The 16,492-nt window shown below is 33.9% G+C and overlaps 1 protein-coding gene across 1 annotated transcript; it reads left to right on the top strand.

The window, feature by feature from the left end:
• Nucleotides 1-11,559: 11,559 nt before the first annotated feature.
• On the top strand, nt 11,560-14,185 carry LOC108991421 (transmembrane protein 205). The gene is made up of 3 exons (XM_035682831.1): nt 11,560-11,948; nt 12,665-12,884; nt 13,717-14,185. Exons 1-3 carry the CDS (start codon nt 11,743-11,745, stop codon nt 13,930-13,932), a joined length of 642 nt encoding a protein of 213 aa, XP_035538724.1. The 5' UTR covers nt 11,560-11,742; the 3' UTR covers nt 13,933-14,185.
• Nucleotides 14,186-16,492: the final 2,307 nt, after the last annotated feature.

Genomic DNA, 16,492 nt, shown 5'->3' with positions numbered 1-16,492 from the left:
TTTGACACATGTGACTCCCCTATGTCCATGGAGCAAACTAGTATTTCTCGGTGTAAGTAGCACATGGTTATGTTCAAGCACAAACTTACATATTGTCCAGTTTTCATCATCTTTTTTTATTCTCATTATTGCTTTACATCCCATATTTGTTTCAACATGTTCATAAACTGTTCGTTCTTTTTGTTTGCAACTTTCTTACCGAAATCATTCTATTGAGTAAATATAGTCTACTATAATTAGTTTTCTCTTATCTTTTGACAATCGAGTATGATTGGTCCAAAACTTTTCTTCTTGCATACGCCTTGTAAAATGTCTAGGCATCTTTCAAATACCATACCAACGAATGACTCCAAGGGCCACTACTCAAAGAGAAAATCACATTCACTCCATCATCCACACTGACTCCATCTTCCACATTCACTCAATCTTCTACATTCACATCACATTGTTCTTCTACAGTTTCCGCTTGAAGCCCTACATCTTCACCTCCTAAATATGTGTGACTCATCATTATCTCAACTTCATCACAATTATAGCTCGAAATTTGATCATTCATTACAAAATAATCACATTTCAAAATCAGTCAAGAAATACAAAATAAGATCTTCAACAATCTAATTCGGCTGATTTAAAAAAAAAAAATGAAGCTAAGCACACAATCTGAAATTCATGCAATCATTTTAGTTGGAAATTTTTCAGATTTATACAAACATACTTGAAGACAGAGCATTTGATGCTCCATGTGCAGATACATAGCATCTACTAACTAGTAAAAGATATATGTGAATCAATTGGCCCCATGTGCATATGATGCTCCAAAAAATTATTTTCCATACTAATTAGCAAATTCTAATTTGTCAAAAAAATCTAAGTTTTCAAGAAAATCAATTCCATAATCTATCATTTAAAAAAAATCAGATTTATACAAACGTACTCAAGGACAGAGCATATGTGTTAATCAGTTGGCCCCATGTGCAGATGATGCTACAAAAAATTATTCCCATGAAAATATATTCCATATTCAGTCATTTTTGCCAGAAAATTTTTCAAATTTATAATCAATGCCATTAAAATGTATACATTAGAAATACGTATAAATAATTTTCAAGTTTCTTTCTAAATAACCGACCCATATGAGTGAAGAAATCATAAATAAGTGCAAAAGTCAAACGATGATGTGGTGGAGATAGGCCTGTAAACGAGCCGAGCTCGAGCGAGTCTGGGGTGTGCGAGCTTGGCTCGTTCACTACTCGAGCCGAGCTCGGGCTCGGCTCGGCTCGTTTATCAACCGGACAAATGTCTGCGTCCGAGCTCGACTCGTGTAGCACTGAATTGAGCTCGAGCTCGGCTCGAGCTCGGTTTTGTCAACGAGCCGAGTCTGAGCTTGACTCGAGCTCGGCTCGCTTATTACAGAATTTAAAGATTACAATATTTAATATAAAATTGAAATAAATGCATCAGTAAAATAATAAATCAAATACAAATTTACATCATAAAACCTTCAAGAGTATTATGGCTATGGACCTATGGTACATTAAATTACATTTTTAATTTTTACATCATAATGGAACTAGTGAATAAAAAAATAATGTACAAATTACAACAATAAATTATGAAATAAGATACATTATGATAAAAACAATGGGCTATGAAATGAATGAAGTCCTCATTTGTTGGTGAATGGAGCTATAAATCTTGACATTGTTGCCCTGCAAGCTGCATACACTAATACACTAAAAAAATTGAAGTTATTTTTAATCCCTTGCTCAAGTATTGTTAACTTAATAATACTGTCAAGGGATGTTTGACAGAAAATGCAAAACTTAATTTGCTTAAAAAATCAATGGCATCTCTAACAAATTAGACAGTACAATTATACAAGCAATCTCATAAACAAATATGTGCATTAGGGATTCAGACTCATTGAAATTTGAAATCACCATGACAAAGTCACAGAAGTCAGCAAGATTACCACTGAACAGATCCAAAACAACGACCCAACAATAGGCATGACTCATATAAGCCAGACAAGTGAGACAACAAACTGTTAGGTAGACAAGTTGACAACTTCAATAGGTATAGACTAAGCAGTTACCAGCCATTCAGCCACAGTTACCACAAGAACAATCGAATCTGCCAACCAGCAGGCAACAATATGCAATACTCAATAGGCATACACTAATACCACAAATACAAACCAAATAAGTTATCAAAGAAGTTATAAGTTCAGTAACAACTTGACAACAAGTTACCAAAGATCAGCAAAATAAGCAAGACAACCAAGACAGACAACTGCAGACTGCAGTTACCAAAAAAAGTTCACAAGAAGTTACCACAGTCCAACAAAAATAGCTAGAAAAAATCAGCAGAGAACTAACCAAAACAAGTTCACAAATCACAACAAGTTACCAAAGTTCAACAAAATCAGCCAGACAATTGCAGAGTGCACTAACAAAAATTAATCAAAATCACAATGACAGGAAAATACCAAACTTATACAAAATCTGGGTTCACCATGACAGAATTCAGCACGTACCCAAATTTTAAGAAAATCACCATGACAACCTGCAGGCTGCACACACTAATAGAATAAAAAATATTAATATAAGTTTTATTCCCTTGCATCATTACTCAAGTACTTTTAACTTGAAAATATTGTCAAGGGATGTTTGCAATGCAAAATTTAATTTGCCATTTAAAGAAATTTAGGAAATCTAGATGGTGAGGAATTAGAACTTAGAAATTACCTGAATTGTTATGATTCATATCATCCCAAACAAAATCAGATAGAACGAAACTGTCCAAATATCATATGTGTTCTAATCATATAGATTAAACAATACAAACAAGATAAAACCAGAAAGCTACCCAAATGTTCCATAGATTAAACATGATAAAAAACAGAATCTGAGTTTGTATGGGCCTATGGCTATGGCAAGAGAATCTGAGTTTCTGATGGAACATCCTTCTATTGACAAGAAAAAAAAAAGGCATTAGTACTTTTGTAAATAAATTAATAGGCTGCAGAATAAAATAGTAAAAAAGCAACATGCAATTAAAATAAATAGATTACACTTACAGAATTTGTTGATGATCTTTTAAGCCCATATAATGCTCTAACCCAATCTGACCCACATAACAACATCTGGACAGTTTCAGTTGACAATGAAGCTCGATGAGGATCAATGACTCTGCCTCCTGCGCTGAATGTCGATTCTGAGCTAACTGTGGTAATTGGTGTAGCCAATATATCTCGGGCCAATTTGGACAAAGTTCGAAACTTAAGACTATTTGCTTTCCACCATTCCAAGGCATCGAAACTTGCATCTGAACCCTCTTCACATATATATATACTCTCCTCTAAATAATTGTCCAGTTCTGATTTACTAGGCTGCACGGTATCAACACTTCTAACAAAAGATTTAAATAATAACTGGCCACTCTGCATGTTTCTCCCAACACTTGAGGAACAACTGGATACGTTTATTCGAGCATTTTCCTGCTCTCTTTGTGCCTCAAGAGTTGAATTGTATTCATGAACATACTCATCATATAACTCATGCAACACTTGAGAGACATAATCAATATTCTTAGAAGCGTCCGAGTTTTGATAAATTAAAGGAAAACAGAATTGGATCAGGACCATTTTGAATCTAGGGTCTAACACTGCAGCGATTGCCATCAATAGATTACACTCCCCCCAATATTTGTCAAACTTAGCAGTCATTTTCCTTACCATTGATTTCATGTATTCATTCTCATCTCTACTCTTCTTACCTAAGATGTCCTTCATTCTCCATACTTCAGAAAGAAATAAGTTTGCTGTTGGGTAATCACTTCCGAATACAATATTGGTTACTTCATTGAAAATAGCAAGTAGTTGACAAACATTTTCAACTTGCCCCCACTCTTCAACTGTTGGAACCCATTCAAAACTGCTATCTCTATCACCATATCTAGGAAAAACTTCTTTGAACTGAATTGCAGCATCCAACATTAAATATGTGCTGTTCCATCTTGTAGGCACATCTAAAATCAGTTTCTTTGAGGGCAATTGCAACTGTTTTGCAATTTCACTAAACTGTTTTAGCCTACTCTCTGATGCTACCAGATATTTTATACCATCTCTCACACAATCAACAATCTCCCTAATCTCCCCAAGTCCATACTGCACAAGTAAATTAGTTATATGCGCACAACAACGTACATGAAACAATTTCCCTCCTACAGACAATGTTTTCTTCAATCTAAAATTATCCTTCAAGATCCTAATGGCAACATCATTAGAACTTGCATTGTCAACTGTAATTGAACTAATTTTATTCTCAATTCCCCAACCTTGGAAACACTTTTCTAAAGCATCAGCAATAAGAAGGCCAGTATGTGGAGGTGACACATTACAAAAGTTCAAAACACGCCTCTGAAGATGCCAATCAGTATCTATAAAATGACATGTCACTACCATATATGAAAGTTTTTGACAAGAAGTCCACATGTCAGTTGTGATATGGACTTTGTTAACAGGTTTAAGCAAAACCTTTAACTTTGTCTTTTCAGTCTCATAAGTTATCATGCATTCCTTCTTTGCAGCAGCCCGAGACATTTTTTTCCAATATGGAGTGTTTGCACTCATGAACTTATTAAATACCACATGCTCCATTAAAGAAAATGGATACTCATGGTAAAGTATCATTTGAGAGGCAAGCTCTCGGACCCTACTACGATCATAGGTAAAGTTTGAGACAGTGAAGCCACCATCTTTCTCCTTAGACTCAACTGCTAAGACTTTCTGTTTTTTCTTAGAACCCATATATGGCAAACAAGTTAGCAAGTGTCTACGTAGTGTAGTCGTAGAACTTGATCGAGATGCTTTAAACAAAGATTTACACCACTTACATTGAGGTTGTTTAGTCCCATCTCGTTCAAGTTCGACAAAATCATTCCATACATTGGAAGTCCTCTTCCTCTTTTTCCTTTCATTAGTTACTGTTTGAACTTCTGTTTGGCCCTCAGTAGAGACAGTATTAGGGGCATCAGTATTTGCAGTGTCTCCACCATCATCAGATATGGGGTCTACATGGCTAATCCCAATAGAGTTTTCATTTTCATATTCCTCCACCGGATCAACCAAATTCACATGATCATCCATTTGCTAGGATCTAATATTTTTAAAACACAAAACCATAAACATAAAATAAGCATGCAAACATTGACCATAAGCAATGACACTAAAATATGCTAAAGTCAAAAATAACCTTGTCTTGATGGCTTAAGGTGCCTCCAGAAGCAAGGACACTAAAATATGCTAAAGTCAAAAACATTTCACTCCAACAGTTTTATCTTGGCAGCCTTGCCTTGATGGCTCAATGTGCCTCCAAAAGGCAAAGCTGATATAATCAACCAAAACATGTTAAGAGTCAAACAATTTTGACTCGAACAGATTTAGTGGACTCTTGCCTTGGTGGCTCGATGTGCCTCCAAAACAGGTTGAAGAAAGCATATTTAAAGACTTGAACTAAGAACATAAACCCAAAACAGATTGAAGACAAAATTAATCAACCAAGGTCCAAGACATGTTGAATATGGCATAATTAAATAGTTGAAGCAAAAACAATATATGATAATTTATAATCAATCAAAACAGGTTGAAGAAAGCATATTTAAAGACTTGAACTAAGAACATAAATCCAAAACAGATTGAAGAAAAATTATTCAACCAAGGTCCAAGACAAGTTGAAGATGGCATAATTAAATAGTTGAAGCAAAAACAATATATGATAATTTATAATCAATCAAAACAGGTTGAAGAAAGCATATTTAAAGACTTGAACTAAGAACATAAACCCAAAACAGATTGAAGACAAAATTATTCAACCAAGGTCCAAGACATGTTGAAGATGGCATAATTAAATAGTTGAAGCAAAAACAATATATGATAATTTATAATCAATCAAAACAGGTTGAAGAAAAAATATTTAAAGACTTGAACTAAGAATATAAACCCAAAACAGATTGAAGAAAAATTATTCAAGCAAGGTCCAAGACATGTTGAATATGGCATAATTAAATAGTTGAAGCAAAAACAATATATGATAATTTATAATCAATCAAAACAGGTTGAAGAAAAAATATTTAAAAACTTGAACTAAGAACATAAACCCAAAACAGATTGAAGAAAAATTATTCAACTAAGGTCCAAGACATGTTGAATATGGCATAATTAAATAGTTGAAGCAAGAACCAGATAGGGTTAGATTTATAATCAACCAAAACAGGTTCAAGAAAGCATATTTAAAGACTTGAACTAAGAACATAAACACAAAACAGATTGATTATAATCAACCAACCAACCATATTTATTATCAAGCAAAGCATCTTTCAATACTTAAGACAATAACCAAACATGAACAATAGAACAACATTAAATACTTCAAGCAAGAACAACAATAACCAAACATGAACAATAGAACAGCATTAAATACTTCAAGCAAGAACAACAATAACCAAACATGAACAATAGAACAGCATTAAATACTTCAAGCAAGAACATAAAATAATAAGCAAGAACCAGATAGGGTCATATTTATCAACCAAAACATTTAAAAGAAAGCATATTTAAATGCTGGGAGCAAGAACATACTCCAATCAACAATATACACAAATAACCCGAGACTACTTAGAGAAGCAAATGAAAACTTAATACTCACAGTGGGCTGTAAATGTTGCTTCAAGCACAAATCTGTAGGCAAACTCTTCAGAATGCTTTTTTTTTCCTCAGTTTTCATATATGAAATATAAAGCTTAAAACATATATTTGTAATTGTAAACAATAGCAAAACAGCCTAAAGTCTTAACAGGGCATATTTTGCCATTAGAAAATAAAATAAAAAAGATAAAGCATAAACTTATGAATCAAAGTGATGGACATTGAACAGTGACAAAGCACCAATAGCATGCATATACGACTGGGGATGTTACTGATGTATGGCAGTCTGGCAGAACAATGTCAAACCACTGACCAGTGACCACACAACATGTTTGGCATACAGTGTACTTAGATGATTAGATCTATCATCTAGATCTACAACACTACAATGTAACAACTAACAACACTACAATGTATAAAGAGTTAAGATAGAACTAGAATGATTCCTCGAAAATGGTCAGATAAAACTATAAGTAGATAAGAATCATAAGATCAATCAAATCTGCCAAGTTACCAAATCCCAGACAAATGCTTAGAAACAAGAAATAAACAAGGGTAATCGACTCATAGAGGGACGAATCGGCGAACCAGAGAACCACGAACCATAGAATCATGGATTCAGTTGGTTGGGAGTCATAAATGCATGCATTTAATGACCCATGTGTCGAGGACCGGCTACAATCTCAGAGGCTGAGATTACAGCCACGGCTCCCCAAAAATACGGTTACCGGCTGTATCTGCTAGGGTTTCTCGTAGTTGCGGACTCGCGAGAAACCCATATCGAGACGACGAGAAACCCATATCACAAGATTCACAACAGAAGCCCATCGGATTCTTGAATCTTGATGGCTGCAAGCCTTCAAGAATCAAGAATGTAAGCGACGAAGCCGTTGAAGCGTAGAAGGCTAGGGTTTCACGCTGGCTTTGAGAGGATAAGTGAGGAAGTGTGAAACGGCTGAAGGAGAAATGTGAATCGAGTGCAAGTGGGCAGTGGCCAAGTGGGTGGGGCGGCTAGGGTATTGCGATTTGTGATGATTGATGAATCAACGGCTTAGATTTGGATTTAAAGATCCAAGGGCCTAAAAAACTCCAAATGTTATACGACCATACGTGATACGGGTAGGGGTAGGCTGGTAGCCTCTCTAACATGTAATAGGAGTAACAAGTAGGCTGTAGCACGTTACATGATCATGTAACCCATAAGTTTTTTTTTTTAACTATTTTAATATTTAAGTTGTAACAAATGTTATATACTATAAAATTATATATTAGTATATTATTATAAGTTAATATTTAAGTTATATACTATATTTAAGTTATAGTACAAAACAATACAATGTTATAAGTTATAAGTTATATCCTATAAAACTATATTGTAATATTTAAGTTGTAACACATGTTATATACTATTATAATATATAACTATACTAATATTATAATAGTATAACTATAAGTATATAACATTGTCTAACTTTATATTTTATCAAACATTATAATTTATTACTCATGATATAATAGTATAGTTCTATTATATATTAATACTATAATACTATTATACTAACATGATAAGGAGATGGTGTAATTTGTAATGTTAAAATGTTATATATTATGTAAGATTATACTACTAATAGATTAATAATACTATATAGTTATTAATACACTGCTAATATTGATACACCACCATCTGTATATACTAATACTAATATGATATGTTAATATTATCCATCATCATACATAGTAACATATACTAATATCTTATACTAATACACCATCATATTTCTTTCATATTAATATTAGTATATTACTAATATTAGTATATCATATACCACTATACATTACTAATAGTATATTAATGTATCATCTTTCTAACACCACCGGTCACCATCTTTCTAACACCAATAATATATTAACATACATATACTAATATACCATTACTAATATCAATAGACAATATACCATATTTGAGTTCATACATTTACTAATATGAATATATATATAATATGGGTCATATGGTGTAATTTGTAAATTTATAATGTCATATATTTATTGTATGTATTCATCATAACTTCTAGTTTTATAAGACTATAAGTTAATATTATAAATTTATATATAGTATATGTAGTGGACTATAAGTCTATAAACTATAATAATAAGTTAATAACACTAAGTTTACATACTTAATTATGAATATTATAAATTATATACATATCTAAATTTTGGTTATTATGTATAATATATTGTATTATTAATTTTATATGTATAAATATATACGAGTCGAGCTCACGAGTCGAGCCGAGCTTCATACGAGTCTGTTCACGAACATTAATCGAGCCGGTCGAGCTTTATACGAGTTTGTATCGTTTAATAATCGAGCCTAATTCTATGTTTACGAACGGCCCATTTAATATTCGACTCGAGTCGATTTCGAGTTTAGTCGAGTCGAATTCGAGCTGCCTGTCGAGTAGCCTGTTCATTTTACAGCCCTAGGTGGAGACGACAGCAGCCTCTGTCGATGACGATGGCCAACTCAAACTCAAATGCTATGGTGCGCGAAGGTTGTGATGGCCAAATGTAAGTAATGGTTGTTGTGGTCTCCTGCAGCAACAAAACTTGGTGGGGGCGACAAAGCTTGGTGGGCGATGGCGTTATTCGATTGTGGTGGCGACGAACCTAGTATTATGCAACAGTTTAGATTCTTCCCAATGTTCACAGTAATTTACAAAAGTTCTAAAGAGGCGTCGAGGAAAATAAAGCTTACTTTCGTTGATTTTATCAGAAGAGATCGGATTCATCATATGCAGTGTAGAATTTTATTGTAGATAATTTTTATTGGAGGCTGTTAAAGGTAAAAGGATAGACAAACCATTCCAAATTGAAACTATAATAAAAATATTTTTTTTATATAAAAATATTATTTATTACGACAAATTCTTAAAATAATAATAGCTCTGCTGTGTACAACCGCCCTTGTGGAACCGTGCGTAACCGGATGAAGTGGCTCTGACATATATATTTTTTTTTAAGAAAAATAAAATCGAGAAGATTATCAGATGAAGCCGGCGAGTGAAAAACTTGAAGGAAGAAAGAAGGACTACCAGTACATGCGCCCAATAAATTCTCTCCTTATCCAAAGAAACTTAGTCAAAGGGGAATTAAATTCTCAGGAAACAAGCAACCTTCTCGCTCCCCTCCTTCAAACTGAATTCAACCCATACTATCCATTTCCAAGGACCCAAACTCTGGCTCTCTCTTCATGTTAGTAGTAAGTATAGTAGAGTGAGCAAAACCCACCAAACCAGATACGTTTATCTACCATGTGACCATTGATGAGGAAAGTGCGAAGCACGGCTACTATTCCACAGCTAAGAAGTGTTCCACCATGTGAACATTGATGAGGAAAGTGCAAAGCAAGGCTACTATTCCACAGATAAGAAGTGTTCCTGAGAAAGCAGGGGTCTTTTTGGTTAGGAAAGCAGGGGTCTTTTTTTTTTTTAAATGATATTGTCTATTCGTTTAACAGAATATATTTTGGTTCAAAGTATATCAAACTCGATTTAAGAAAGAAAAATACAGAATATGACTAATAGAAAAATGATGGTGGCCTTGTGTTTTGACAAATGAAGAAGTTTGTTGAGGAAGGCTGGGTCACGAGAGAAATCCCGGATGCGTGTAGCCACTTTCATCTAAATGATGTGGCGACTACCTGGAGGTTGAGAAACGGAAGACGAACAGAAGCTGGTGGAAGACGAACATAAGCTTGTTGTAGAGACAAAGGGGAGAGATGCCGTCGTGCTATAGGTATTGAAGGCTGGAGTGAAAACGAAGCTTCTTGAAGACGAATGGAGGGATACAAAGGGAGAAGAAAAAGTCGAATCTCATATTTGTAGGATATTCGACTGTGATTTTCTTCTGTTTTCTCGGCAACCAAACAGACTATAACAAACTATTGTTGTGATTTTCCTTTATTTTCTCGGCAACCAAACATACTTTTACGGACTATTGCAGACTAGTGCGTGACTTTCCTCTATTTTCTCGGCAACCAAACAGATTGACTTCTGCTGTCCCACTGCAAAGTTAGTGGCGATGATGGTGCCGAGCGTGCGCATGCCATCTTAGAAATTAGTAAAGAAATTATATGTAAGTTGGTAAGGTATTTAAGAATAAAATTCAACCTGGGTTCTCAAATTCATTGGAAATGTGAAGAAAAATAAATTTAAGCTTGTGAAGGAAAAAAAAAAAAGAAAAAAAAAGGAAAGAGGCTTCGGTTGAGATTTCGAAGGGTTACGAAGAAGTAGAAAAGTTTGAGGATTGATGGAAAAAGGGTACATACATACATTGACTCGTTTCCTTCTTTTGATCTCTTCATTTTCATGCTTATGCAAATTTCAGTTCTCCATTCTCTTTCGTTAATTTTAAGCAACTTAAAAGACTTTTGAGTAACATAGATAGAGATGAACAGTCGTAGAGCTGAGCGAAATGAAGATATATAAAAAATAATTTTTTTTAAAGAAATAGGCCCAATTACGTGGGAGTTTCGCCTACCAACCGATTGTAAGTAGAGTTTTTGAAATAATAATAGATAAATTATCATTGATGTGGCATTGATGTGGCAGTTGTCCATTTGCCAGATTCACGTGGCAGCTGCTGGTCAAATAACATTGTAGGTGTACTGTGCATCCGCTTTTGAAATAGAAAAATATTATTATATTCACTCTATTTGAAACTTTTATTTGACTGTTTATTTATTTTTTAATAATTAATATGTATTTTTTTAATTTTTAAATATATTTAAATATGTTAAAAAAATTAAAAAAAAAAAACTTTTTAAAGGGGCGGCACAGTAGCCGCAACCTTTTCCTTGAAATAAATAGGGTGGCTCTACCTAGTACCTACCCAGGGCTACCCTTCCTTCTACTTGATTTCCCTTTGAAGTACAACCTGGTACCTACCCAGGGCTACCCTTCCTTGAAGGCTTCAACTTCGTTTGAATTGTTTCCCCAGAGAGAGAGAGAGAGAGAGTCTGCAGTCTGAGAGAGATGGGTTGGTTAACGCGATTCCTAGCGGCCGTGGCTTTCCTAGCAATCGGGGTGATATTCTCGCCGGAGACCTTCGGATCGAAATCGGACGGTCAGAATTCGTCGAAGCTTGCTATCTACTTCAAGTTGGCTCATCTCCTCGGCTTCTCCACGGCCTTTGGCTCCGGTCTCTGGGTTACCTTCATTAGCGGCATCATCATGTTCAAGTAACATTCTTTCTCTCTATCCCTTAGTTCGTCACTACACCGTGTTTGATTTATGAGGAAAAAAATGGTAAAATATCACTCTTCTGTGTGTTCTGGCGTTCTCATTCGAAAAGTTGTAAAATTAAATTTGACGGAATTCGACGATTCGTTTATTTATTTATTTTAAGTTCATTCATTGGTTCCCTGATTTTCTTCTTCGAAGAGAAAAAGTTATTCACCAGTTCCATGATAATTAAGTGGAGCATTTAGCTATGTTTACTGTAAGACAGAATTAAAAATGAAATAGATGAAAATTTAGAGTGTTTAGTTTTGCACATCAAACTTAAGAAAGCCTGATGTTTTTGCCATGCTCGATTTCGCAGTATCATTGTTTAATATTATCATAGGTCAAGTGTTGAAGTTTAAGATTCGACAAATTTGATTTCTTTTCAATTATTGGCCTATCATCTCAACAACCCAACGTCAAAGTGGTTTAATTACTTGGAAGGGATATATGAATATATAAAATTATTGTAATGTGTATGAACTATGAAGAATGTCATACAAATGAATAAGTCTTACAAGTTCATAGAAAATGGTATAGGGATGCGTCTTTTGCACCAAATTAAAGGTCTCTTATAATATAGTATATAGAATCCATATTATTCCTCGTTAAAGTTCCTTATGAGCAGCATTTTCATAAACTATTTTTGCTAAAACCCCATTTCTAAATTTAGGAATCTTCCGAGGCATCAGTTTGGAAATCTGCAAAGCAAGATGTTTCCTGCATATTTCAGCCTGGTCGGTACCTGTTGTGCAATATCAGCCGGGTCGTTTGGGTATCTGCATCCATGGAAGTCATCATCTACTGCTGAGAAGTACCAACTTGGCTTCTTGCTGTCTGCATTTGCGTTCAATCTTGCTAATTTGGTTGTCTTTACTCCCATGACCGTTGAGGTAAAGTTTTGTATATTACAAGTTCATATGGCCAATTACGTGATTTGGATTTGTGATATTTTGAGTTGAGAAATGCTACAAGGAAGCCTTACACCAAACACCTCCACCTAACCAATATGTGGTTTGTCACTTTTGCCCGTCTATTTAAACACACACATATTTGTGCATTGAGATAGAGGGGCAAAAATGACAATCACATGTTGATTAGGTGGAGATGTGTGGTGTAAAGCTTCTATGTAGAATTTCTTTTTTGAGTTATGTGGTTATGATTTTTCTGAACCGATTGTTTAATCTAAAAAATATGTAGATTTAACTACCCTCTATTTGGTTCCCTTAGCATTCTCAAGTCCTCTGTTGAATGTGCGCATATATTTGTGGGTGAAGGGGTTTAAAGGCATCTCTTAATTCAAAGATGTACAGAAAGATCCAACCAGTTGTGTGATTTACAAGCCTCCTTTTTTCTTCAAAAGGGTTTTTCACTTGATGAAAAAATTGCCTTACTTATCTATCTATTCATGATGAACTACAAAATACGAGGGAGAGTTTAGCTACCTTATATGTTTCATGTGTAGGTTCTAAACTAGCTTTTGAAACAAGTTTATTCAAAATTAACGTGAATGGAGCTTTAGCCAAATTATTGGATTAGGCTTGATTTCAATTTTTTAAACACACAAATAGTGAATAATCGCGTTCATCGTATTGTTTTGGATTTTTTAGGAAATGTTCTGATAATGTTTTCTTGTTCATGCTGAAAATCACATTGGGTAAAAAATCTTTTGTTGGTGGTTTTTTTTATTTTTTCAGTGTCATGTTGTTCTATTTGTTGTTGTAGATGATGAAGCAAAGGCATAAGGTGGAGAGAGAATCCAGCATTGGGGAAGAAGTTGGGTGGTCAAAGAACGTGGAGGTTGCAAAGGTGAATCCCAAGCTTAAGGCCATGAACAAGAAATTTGGGATGATTCATGGGTTATCATCCCTCGCTAATATCATGTCCTTTGGCAGCCTTGCCATGCACTCGTGGTACGTGGCAGGTAAAATCAATCTGTAATTGGAAACTGGTTTTCCTTTATTAGGGAAGGTGTTGTCTAGCTATAGATTATGTCCATTCCATTGAGGGAGGACCTTTGTGCTTTCTCTTCTTCTATAATTACCTCGGATTCATCCTGTCAAATGTACGATGGAACAATGCTTAAATAAATTAGAAAAGGGGTAATTATACGATATGTCAAGAGTAGGAATCCTTTGCTTGTCTGTGGATTATAATAATATTTTTTATGCTAATAACAATTGTTTTCCTCTTTTAAATATATATTGCCACCCCTTTTAAGCAATGAATGTCACTTTCCTTGTTCACTAATGCTAGGCAAAGTTCTTTAAGATGCAAATTTGCAAGATTATACTTAAATTACACATTGTACTGAAATTCTTAATAAATTGCTTGAGATCTTTCAGTGATGCTCATACAAGCCCTTTTTTCGTTGTGCCTCATCTAGGGCTATATAGTGAACTACCTTCCATGCCTTTTTGTTATCCTCAGCCTGATGTCTTTTCAAGCCCCCCGCAAATTGTATGTGTAGGCTTTGCCAAACCCTCTTATTTCAACTCTTCCTTTTTCCAGGTTTTGTCTTCTTATCTATAATCCCAGAAATCAGTTTCCTTAAACACTTGTACTGTTTACAGCAGAAAAAAAAAGAAAAGAAACATAATTCCAATATGGGTTCCAGATGGCGGGGGGGCATCGGTCATTAACAAATATATTTATTTTACAGTTGAGCTAGATGGTATTGAAATCTGGGAGAGCTGGGGAGTTGTCTTCAAATATGACCAAGTCCATTCCTCACCCTCTCTTGATTGAATACTATACTACCTGTCAGTCAAAGAAAAAAAATTCTCAGTATAACACTAGCACATGCTTGGAATAAGATGGCTTAGCTGTCTATAGAATTTTTGTAGCTGAGGCTTTGTTCAAAATAGACTTATGTCACACTTTCTGAATTCTATGGTTTTAGTTTGACAAAGAACATTTGAGTATGGATGTTTTCAAGGTTAGAACAGTACTCCCTCAACTTTCCTGCTTTGATTTGGCTGCGTTTTGGAACAACAATCTAGAGACACAAGAACATGCTCTGGCGGTTTTGAATAACTTGTGTTGTATGTTGATAAGAGATAAGAATCAGTAACCGAAGGTGTCAGCTAACTTCATCCGAGTCTCTTGACGTCGTAGTTAAGGGTGGGAAGGAGAAATAAATCAATTGTTAATAATGTTTTGGAATTTTCTTGTTCGTATTTTTTTGACCTTGCACTTGCAGAAATGCCTTGGTGAGAGGTTCAACATCAAGAACAGAAGAAAAATCATATGTTCGTAATGGTTCTGGGTTACAAAGTTCCGATATTCTTCTGGTGGTAGTGGCCATTAATAATCGTAGCTGGGCTGAATTTGCCACCAAAGTGAGGCAGATGTGAAATTATTCGGACTTGCCATGAACGGCACGAAACCCAAATGGCAAATCTAGAAAACCCAATATATTCAAAACCGGACAAATCGTATGGATCCTATCTCCGACCCCTAAAATTGAGCTCAACAATTTTCTATCTAGACCCAAAGGACAGCCCCATTTTGAGGCTATTATTAGGCTAGGCCTCTATTTTGATGCTATTTTAACTCATCCGGATCGCTTGTTTTCACAAATTATTTTATTTTATTTAATTATTATAATTTTTTTAAATTTATATAATATATAATAAATAATTTAATTTTTTTAAATTTTAGAACAAAATAGATATTAAAAAATTATATTTTAATAATATTTTATTCAACTTTTAATTTTTAATTTTCATCTTATCTCATCTTATCTTATCTTATCTTATCTGTGTAACCAAACGAGGTTTAAAAATTTAATTAGTTGATATGAAATTTTGAATTTAATAACTTGATATACATTTTAACTTATCATTTTTATTTTTTTAATAATTTGATCGATTATTTAAGAATACAAAGTGGAATTTTGAATACCACGTACCAAAACTTTGAAGGTATTAAGTAGGTTGTTTTTTGTTTATATTCTCTCTCGAGAAGAGTTATTCTAATCTTAAGCTGATGTATAGATTAGCATGTCATACATATTATTGAAATAATAAAATTTGATTTATAAGATTTAAATCTTAAAATTTATCTTTTAAATTTTCAAATTATATTATGTAAATATTTTATTAAATATGATCTATACATAAATTTGATAATAAAATTTTTCTTACTGAAAAATGACACGAGAAAAAGAAAAAGAAATCGTGTGCATTACACAGTCTACTTTCTGACTATCATCTAATGAAATATTTGGACTGGACCGATGACTTTGCTGATTGTAAAGTCGTGAAAGATATTTATCCAAGAATTCAAGAATGATATAATCTATACAAATACTTTTCACAATAGTTTTTACAATATATAATTATAAAATGATGTGAAATAGAGTATTTTTATAAAATATTATTATTTTTAGAAGGTATTTTATAATAATTTTTTTAAAAAATATAATTATAAAATATATTATAAAAAAATATTATGTGTTTATCATTTTTTATAATTTCAATATCGTCGAAGACCCAAA

The sequence above is a fragment of the Juglans regia genome, chromosome 11, assembly GCF_001411555.2.
Source record: "Juglans regia cultivar Chandler chromosome 11, Walnut 2.0, whole genome shotgun sequence".
NCBI classification, from domain to species: domain Eukaryota; kingdom Viridiplantae; phylum Streptophyta; class Magnoliopsida; order Fagales; family Juglandaceae; genus Juglans; species Juglans regia.
The sequence above is the reverse complement of the archived record's forward strand: the minus strand, read 5'-3'. Positions and strand labels throughout refer to the sequence as shown.

Bases quoted from the DNA above. Each gene is read 5' to 3' on its own strand.
- LOC108991421 (XM_035682831.1), top strand. From the start codon at position 11,743: ATGGGTTGGTTAACGCGATTCCTAGCGGCCGTGGCTTTCCTAGCAATC. The intron at 11,949-12,664 runs GTAACATTCTTT...TTCTAAATTTAG, and splicing joins AGCGGCATCATCATGTTCAA to GAATCTTCCGAGGCATCAGT. The intron at 12,885-13,716 runs GTAAAGTTTTGT...TTGTTGTTGTAG, and splicing joins TTACTCCCATGACCGTTGAG to ATGATGAAGCAAAGGCATAA.